Source organism: Lottia gigantea (genome assembly GCF_000327385.1).
Source record: "Lottia gigantea unplaced genomic scaffold LOTGIsca_21, whole genome shotgun sequence".
Lineage (NCBI taxonomy): Eukaryota > Metazoa > Mollusca > Gastropoda > Lottiidae > Lottia > Lottia gigantea.
Window position 1 is genome coordinate 3319045 of NW_008708458.1, and position 9508 is coordinate 3328552.

The 9508-nt window shown below is 34.9% G+C and overlaps 1 protein-coding gene across 1 annotated transcript in view; it reads right to left on the bottom strand.

The window, feature by feature from the left end:
• Positions 1–342: 342 nt before the first annotated feature.
• The window catches only part of LOTGIDRAFT_159777 (hypothetical protein), a gene marked incomplete at both ends in the record, with an annotated part of 9952 nt that continues 786 nt past the window's right edge, over positions 343–9508 (bottom strand). Inside the window, 3 exons of the mRNA XM_009054262.1 lie at positions 343–426; positions 2333–2392; positions 7687–7784. Coding sequence (XP_009052510.1) covers positions 343–426; positions 2333–2392; positions 7687–7784 — 242 coding nt within the window. The remainder of the gene's footprint in view (positions 427–2332; positions 2393–7686; positions 7785–9508) is intronic.

Genomic DNA, 9508 nt, shown 5'->3' on the forward strand with positions numbered 1-9508 from the left:
GCAGACACTCTATAACAGATTGCTACAAGACGCCTCCACAGACTTGCCGCATTTTTAATTCAACCTCGACAGTTGTCCCTCCAATGAGTCAGTCTGCCCCCTATTTGTATCCCTAGACAAGAGAGACCGACGCCGCCTTACTGGCCCTAACTAGTATGGTTGAGCTAATAAAAATACGGAAAGAAACTTTGGATTAAATTTATTTAGACTTGGCTTCTATAAATCAACTTTCTTTGGGATGTAACAATAACAGATTTACAAGTAAACTAAGGCAATATTTTATCAACGGATGTAAACTGATTACCATAGGATTAACATAGTTTCTGCTGTCTCTGGTAAACTTCATGTATTTTCTTTATCTATTATACACCAATAGGCCGTGATATCTCCTGGTGAACCAGACTGTTCCCGAGGTTGTTCTTCAACCTATTAAAGATTAAAGGTACAGATTCGCCATTCGTTTGACCAATCGAGCTTTTGTCTTAAAAACTTAATTTTTTTTATCTTAGCCAATCACTCTTCATGACATTCCTTAGTTTGTGGTCATTTTGAAGTGTGCGATTTCCTTACATTTCTAGTGCTGAAGACTATATATTGATACTTATATTCAAGACCCAAATCCAAAAAAATGGCGAATCTGTCCCTTTAGGAGTCCAAGTCCAAAATCTCAAAAAATTTCCCCCGTTAAAATAAAGAATAATAATGTCCATTGTTCAATCTTCTGAGACAACTTAAAGGGAAAGGTGTATTATGTAAATAATCTTCAGAAGTATTAGATACAACATAATTCCTTTAAAAATACTAGTAATTTTACTCACTATTTCTATAAATGTCTCTTCTACATATCACAGAGTATATTAAATTGACGAGTCGTCATTTTAACATTCAATCACAGATAATTCTGGACACACATGGATTTGAAGGCTCAAATTTCGATGGTGAGCTGTGAACATTATTACTGGTTGGCTTAGCTACATATTCCCGTTTCTGAGATTAAGGTTCACATGTTTCAACAAATGGCAGATCTGTCCCTTTAAAGCGACTTGGCATTCCCCACGGAGGGTCTTACATGGCTTGTATTGTGTATTTGGTACATGAATTTCTAACACTTGCGACTTTTAAATCGTCAAGGGACAAAACCACACTGTTGGTACCAGACAAAACAATGTTTCTTTACATTTTTGTCTAAGGACCAGCTGGTAGAAAGTATCCCTAATTGTGAACGGTTGTTATACTTGTAAAATATAGTTGTTTCTTTCCGATTCTTAATATTTAGTAATATGACAAATAAATAATCTTTAAAACAAAACAGGACTAAGATGTTCCGTAACTTATCCACCGTAGGCTTATCTTGGATTACTATGGTATAGTACTAAATACTATGGACTTTAGTTTTTCTGTGTAGTTATTCTCGAGGGTCGCAGTGGCTTATCAGCTAAATCTGAAATACGGAATATTTCAAACCCTATGAGAGAAATTATATTACAATTTGGTTTATGTTTTTCTGATTTTTTTCTTCTCACATCTTTATAATCTGACAAGCATTCCACTGACACCTTGTTCTGATTACATTAAAAGCTTGTCTCGGAGGACGTTTTTGTCATAACAGTGGAGGATTATGGGATAGCAATATGACAGCATTTCGGGGCTTTGCTCCCCGCTCATCAATATTAATAAACGGGTCCTACGTGACAAGATTTGATTGGTTAAAAGATAACGTCATTAAATCAGGTCTGCATTGGAAAATTGTTAGATTATAATGAAGAAATAAAATATCAGAAAAAAGTGACGAAATTGTAATCCTATTTTAATAAGATTCGGTGAGAAAAATCCGAAATGAATATCTCTTGAAAGCCGAAAATCCTGAAGACGATTTTTTTTTTACAGATAACAGCATAACAAGTTTTTTGTGAAAGGATATATTTCTTTTATCCCTGACATACTCTTTCCTTTATGACATATTGTGGTAATGAGAAATGAAAGGTTGTAAGGACTAAAAAGAGTGAAACTGCAGATAATGGCTTATTGAGATTTTTTTGCACGAAAACCACTCTTGTTTATGATAATGGAAAGAAGAGACTTAAAAGAGGTTTTCAAATCGTTGTATGTCGCTATATATGGCAACGGATAATCCTGGAAATAAACACTCGTAAATAAACACACCATGCTGCTGCAAGTCTTTCTAAACGTCCCTAGTGTAGAAAATCAAAATGAGAAAAACCAAAGAAAGTCAGACACAGTCGTGTATTTGTCAAGAATGTGGCCACTATAAAGTGAGTGTTATAATATTGATACCGTGAAGTTCTGACAGCAACACGGACTGTTTTCTTACTTCGCTGAGACTATATGTAGTTGAAGGTGTTTCCTTGAACAAGTCAGACATGTGTGACATCTGAAATAGATAGAATAAATTTATAGATTATGTATGTTGGAAAAACGTGATTATGCGATTCCTCACCCATGCCCTGTGCTGTAATTTTCCGAAACATCTTGTTAATGTGCCTGGAATTCAATCAGAGTGAATTTTCGAAATGCCGTGTCGATGAATTGCATGTGTATTGTATATGGATCGCATTTAATGATGCTCTTTTGAATTTATGACGTTTAACACTAAATGTCATACATAATAAAGGTTTTGGTCTCATAAAGAAATTGTGTTATTTACTGAAACGTCGTGTTTATGACTTTGCTATGTGCTTTATTGAACTATAAAAAATGTGGGGTTTTGAATATGTTGCCTATCGCTGAATGTCAACTATTTTCAATTGGTATTTACGTGGCATGTAGACTATCAAGAGATTTTTAACTAATAGAAAATGGTAATTGTCATTAAAACACGTTCAAACAGAATTGCTTCAGGCTACATAGACATTTTGAAACTTATCTGTTGATAAATTAACTGTAAAAACAACCAGTCAGTTGGTGGAATTTAAAAGGAAGTAAAGGAGCAGAATCGAAGCTTCGGTGTTTCTTCGCAGTTCAGAAATTTGCAAAACGGGAAGGAATAAGGTTTGTTTTTAAGATTTTCACAGCTTCTTGACAAAAACGTTAAGAATTCAGGACGAATTTAAGTTTTGATTTCTTTCTATGAGTTCAAGTATAATTTAACGAAAAACGATCGAAGCATTTTAACAATTTAGAAAACACAAGCTGACGACAGAATACGGTTTGTAATTAAACCTATCACAGAAACTTGACAGATATTAAGAAATGTGGACAAATTTAAATCTTTCATTTGGATATCAATTTAGAAGAATCCAAGCTTTCTATCTGTTGGCATTTCAGAAATTTGCAAAACGGGTTTATAATTATAATAATCATAGATTCTTCACGATTTTTTTACAAAACAGGGACAATTCAAAATTTTATGTGTGTTAAGAGTATAAATTTACAAGATTGTAAGCTTCCAAATTTCTGCATTTTAGAAGTTTAAAGGTGAATATATAATTTGACTTGTAATTATAATAATCACAGATTTTGGAAGATTGTTAGATTCCATATTTCTGAAATAGAAGTATGAATGTTTCTTCATTGAAAGAGAAGATACAAGAAGATAGGTTTGTAATAATAATTATCACAAGGACGGGACGTATGCGTTATAAAATGTTTATTTATATTGGTTAAGATATTAGGAGGTACAAAGCCGACCCCGGATCGAGTTTCGGAAGCTTTGATTGTGATTTACGGAATTTTTCACCACTCTGAAATTCATACGTCCAGTCCCTGTGATATTTACGGTCATCTAGTATTTCTGTCATTTGTAGTATTAGTTTCTTATTATATTCCCATGCGCATATTGTTGAACGAAACGAATACTGTTCATTATGCAATGATGTTATATAAGAGTCCAGTGGGTCGTGCATGGCTTTCGAATGGGACAATGTGTCTTTACAGAATTTTTTCAGCGAGTCCCTGTGAAATTTACAGTCATTCCAGTTTTATAACAGTCATTAGTATTAGTAATAGTTTACCGTTGTTTTTCATGCGCATTCATATTGTTGCTAGAACAGAATACGGTTCATTATGCCTTGACGATATAGTCCAGTATTTAGTTGTTTAGTTACTTGATGAGAGCGTGGGTCGTTAGTGATAGTAAGTAGTTCGATATTCACCAGTAGATATCTTGGTTTTGTACAGTTTGTGTTCTTGTGATCAAAACCTCGAATTGATTGTTCACTGTTAAGTGTAAAGAAACATAAGCTTATATCGTGAAAATCATAAATGAATAAATGTTGGAATGGAATAATTTCGCTAGGAGAAAATTCGTATACAACAACCAGTATGTATAAAGATTTTTGATAATCTAGGAACTTTAACATATCTTTTGTTAACTAGTAGACAGGATTCTCAAGAACTTTGCTAATATCCTGGTAAATTATGAATGTTTCTCTATTCCTTTTCTTAATATATTTGTAAAACAAATTGCATCAGAATAAATCGTAGTGAAGTGATAAAGTAGTAAACGAAAACTTCAGAAATAGTCGGGAAAAATTGGAAAGTTTTAAAAATGAATAAATTAGATAAAAATACAAGTCAATAATTTGGGGGGGGGGGGGGGGGCAAAAGCTGAAAAAGGGTTATTTCCCCCCCAATTGAAATTTTGTTCTAATTTTTCGGGGGGGGGGGGGGGGTCAAAATTTTTTGAAAGAGACAGCAATATTGTGTTGTTTTAAAGTAACAGGTAGGCCATTGTTTTCACCAATCATACTTTAGTCTCAGAAACGGGAATTTTTTTTAGCTAAGCCAATCAGGAATAGTGTTCAAAGCTCATCGTCGAAATTGAAACCTTCAAATCCACGTGTGTCCAGACTTATGGACATATATGGGACAAGTTAGTAAAATTCCTAGTTTGAAGTATTTTTTATAGGAATTGAGTGTTTGTCGTACTTTACTAATACTTCTGAAGACTATTTACAAATATTTAATATTAAAATCAACCCCCAAAATGGCGATATCACATAACTTTTCGAATAGTAAAGAATCACATATTTTTAAGCGATTGTCTTAATTAAATTGCGCAACCTCATTGAAAGTAATTGCTATTTAATTTCCTCTTTAAAAGTATATTTTTGATACCTTGATTTGAACAAATGTTGTCCATTAGGACAATGATGTCACCTTACAGAGATTATAAAGAGGTTTTCTAAACTTTTATATGTGTATCTGGGATACTGATAGCATCAATTTGCATAATCCAATTTTCAATCAGATATCTGTGGTACCTGCAATTAAATAAAACTAAGTGTTTGATGACGTCACTAATTGCGAAGAGATTTATGTGATACATGTACATATTTCGCGATTAGTGACGTAATCAAACACTTGTTTTTTAGTGGAATTGGAAATTAGAATGATGCAAATGGATGCTTTTGGTATCCCCAATACACGTACAAATTATAGAAAACCCCCTTACAATTATCCCTTTAACTGATACATGTCGCACATTTGGTGCTAACACTTTCCGCCGACACCTGACGTCATTCATTATATCTTGAATGATCCGGGATGACTATTACACTCAGTGGCGGAGTCAGGTTTACGTGCGAAGAGGGGCGAAATACATGAGGTTGCCCGAATTTCTAACCTAGTTTTTTGCCCGAAAAACATGGCTTCGGCGCTGCGGGGGAGGCGGGTAACCCCCTTTGGCCCCGCCACTGATTACACTATCCACGTCTACCCTTTGATTCTATCGATCTGTGTATTGTCTCTTTGTATCGCGATTTGGAAAGGTAAATGTCGACTTCTACAGGTTTGTTATTTTCGGGGATCAATCATACCTTGATCTAAAAACAGAGAATTGTGCCACTAAACTAATCAGTAATAGTATTCGCAGCTTACCGTTGTAACTTTAGCATTCCTTTCCATGTGTATAATAATGTTAATTTTCCATGTTTGTTTTTAAGAACCTCCATATTGAACAACTTTAAAGACTTGGTAAATCAAAAATTATTGCACAATGGTATTTTCTCTTATAGAACTTATCAACAAGACGTACAACTTTCCGATACTCCAATTTTTAGAATTGGGATAAGCTTGTGAATATATAATAGTTAGAGGTTTTTGCGAAGGGATTATGCGATTTTCGTGCAGTTCTGGTATCTCTGAAGACCATTTACTCATATTCAAGTCCTTAATCAACCCCTAAAAATGGCGAACCGTGGCTTTTAAGAAGACGGAAGTCAATATAAAGCAACTTGAATTGTTTAAGCACACTAATTCGTAACCTGACATTACAAAGTTTGTTATTCATATAAGGCGAGATCGTAACACCTGACAGTAATCTGTAATGTTTGTTTTTTCATTGATTTTCCTGTAAAGAGGATTAGACAACTCGATATTGGAATTATGGTCGATGAAAATCTGATAAATATTATTATTGTTATGTATGACAAAAATCTAGAAGCAATAAACTATGTAATATGTTTCCTTGCGATCATTTTGATAAGAATTAATGCTTTCAACATTTATATGATATAAAGACAGAGCTATATACAATATACATACATTCATGTACAATCATAGAAAATATGGAAATATAAACATGATGCTCAAATACGAAACTACGTATGGTTCTTACATGAAACGTAGGTTGAACCATGTTGAATATTTTCCTAGACTTAATAATTCGAATTTTGATATAAGATTATAATATTTCAACTAAGCCTTCAAATCACAATTAAAGCTATGTTCTAAATCTTTAAATGTGTTTTGAAGGTTTAGTTGAAATATTGTAACCTTTTTAAAAAATTCCAAATATCATCGCTGAAGAGATTTAAAATGGTTGTTAAATACGGTCCTATTTCCATGTAAGAACCATACATAGTTTCTTATGATGACATCTGAAGTCCGACAACTCTGGTCTTACCCAGTTCTTCCGGAGTGATATACGAATCGTCACTGTTTGGAGTCACACATTTAATGTCTAGTAGCAAATTCCGAAAAACTATCGACCCAAAAGTGGGTTGAGAATAACTCCCGTGAAAAACACGTGCATATCACTACTGGGGAAATGGGTAGTAACAGAGTTATCAGGTAAGTGAATCAAGAATTTCATTGAGTTGGCATTTCAGGACTTGTGTAAATACAATCAGATATAATGTTTTCTTCAGAAACAATTTATAAACAGACGGCAGTTCTACATTTAATGGTAGCCCAGCCCTTCACTTGACTACATAGTTTCATGATGGATAAGGAAAGGATAAAGACTAATAAAATGTTTTTTCCTGTTTATCGGGCACACTGAACACAGTTTGCAATAGTAAGGCCATAAAATGCCATGTTTTAGTGGAATTGCAAGAACCGCAAACGTCTGATTGAAAATTGGACCGGTACAAATTGATGCTATCAGTGTTAGATAGATTTAATTAATTTAGAAAATCTCTTTACAATCCCTTTAAAACAATAAAACCTCGATGCTATCAGTGTTCCCGATACACATAGAAAGTTCAGAAAAACTCTTTACAATCTCTTTTAAAAAAACCTGTTTTTAAATCGACAGCCAATAGTTGTTAAAACACCTGATGGATCCACATGTTGCTAATCTGTAATGTTTGTTTTGATTGATTATCTTATAAAAGGATTAAGGAATCGATTGATATCGGGATTATGGTCGATGAAAAAATTCAATTTTGTATTCTGATTATATTCTCCTCAATCTTCACAATGTCAAGCTATTATGACCTATACCTTTCGTCTTATACCTTGACTGCAATAGCCACCTTTCTTGTATCCTGGAAGATTGTACGCGTTCCGAATACAGCTAATGAGAGCACTCGACAGAAAGTCTGTAAATGCAACGATTTGATTAGATTGTACGAAGAAGTATAGATTGATATACTCCAAGGATTGTACGGTAGCGAATATAGTCAGTGAGAGCTCTCACAAGCCATAAAGTTTACATTCTTAAAGTCGAAGACTTTATTGACTGTATTCGGTAGCGTACAATCAAATCGTTGCATTGACAAAGTCCGTAATACAAGAAAGGTGGCTATAGCAGTCAAGGTATAAGGCGAAGTTTACAATAGCTGGACACTGTGAAGATGATTTTCATCTCACGGTAAGATTACGATCTCTATATTGGAAATGAAGGATATTATAATAAAGAAATTGGGGTACAAATACAAGGACAATGCAAATGGTCTATTCTATGGTTTCCTAATATTGTGAGGTTAATAGATCGAAAAGACCTCGGGGATATTTTCATTATCATGAACTGATGTGTAGACTGTTTCTTAACACGGTAAGATTTCCCGCTAATTAATTGTAATAGAGGATACCATGATATAAGATATTACAATTCTAATGATGGTGATAAGGTATCCATGCTGATGGGAATATTAACGATAGGCAACTCTCAGTGGATCAACTAGGTGAGGGGGCGCGTGGACTTATGTTTGTTGGAACCCCTTCCCCGAGATTTCTTTTTAACATTTTTCCTAAATTTTTTGCGGGGGTGGGTGGCCTCCTACATTTTCGCTTGGGTGCGGGGGTGGGTGGCCTCCTACATTTTCGCTTGGGTGCGGGGGTGGGTGGCCTCCTACATTTTCGCTTGAGTGCGTTGGGGCCCCTTTCCCGGGAATTTTTGAACATTTTTCCTAATTTTGGGTGGCCTCCTACATTTTCGCTTGGGTGCGGGGGTGGGTGGCCTCCTACATTTTCGCTTGAGTGCGTTGGGGCCCCTTTCCCGGGAATTTTTGAACATTTTTCCTAATTTTTTTGCGAAGGTGGGAGCCTCTTACATTTTCGCGTTTTTGACTTAGTGGGTTTGGTCCCTTTCCGAGATTTTTTAAAACATTTTTCATAAATTTTTTGCGGGAGTGGGTGGCCTCCTACAATTTCGCGTGGACTAGAGTGGGTTGGAGCCCCTTCCCCGAGATTTCTTTTTAACATTTTTCCTACATTTTCTCTGTGGGTGGGCCCCCTGAGATATCGGGCTCCTTGAACTTGGTTCAACCAGCCCCTATGGCAGTTGAACCACTGGCAACTCTCAATTTCATAGTTTCGAAATATGTTGCTAATCAAAGTGTTGCTATCTCTGTAAGTATAACATAACATTGGATGATAATGTCATACGATAGTACAGGTACGAATGTCTAGCACAACTCCCATAGTTTGCAAGAAAATGTGTATGATACTCTCTTTATCTGTCACTCGGAAAAGAGTGTAACTTGCAGGCATACGACTGTTCTTGCGAAATAGCAGTTTCTGTGATCACAGTGTTTAAGGGGATTAAAGGAGAATTCTAATCTTTGTATTTGTATCAGAGACACTTTACAGGCTTCTTTTTGCATCATTGCGAATTCCCATGTGATGTTTTTGTGAAGTATTTCATGCGATGTATAAGGTTGTTGTCTGAAATAGCATTTACGTCAATAAAACGACTATAAAATATTGTTGATTTATATACTAAGACAAAAAGATTGGATTAAAGCGTGTGTTTTAGTGATTCCTGTAATTCATGTGTTTATTTGTATCGGGGACACTAATAGCATCAATTGCACTATCAAAT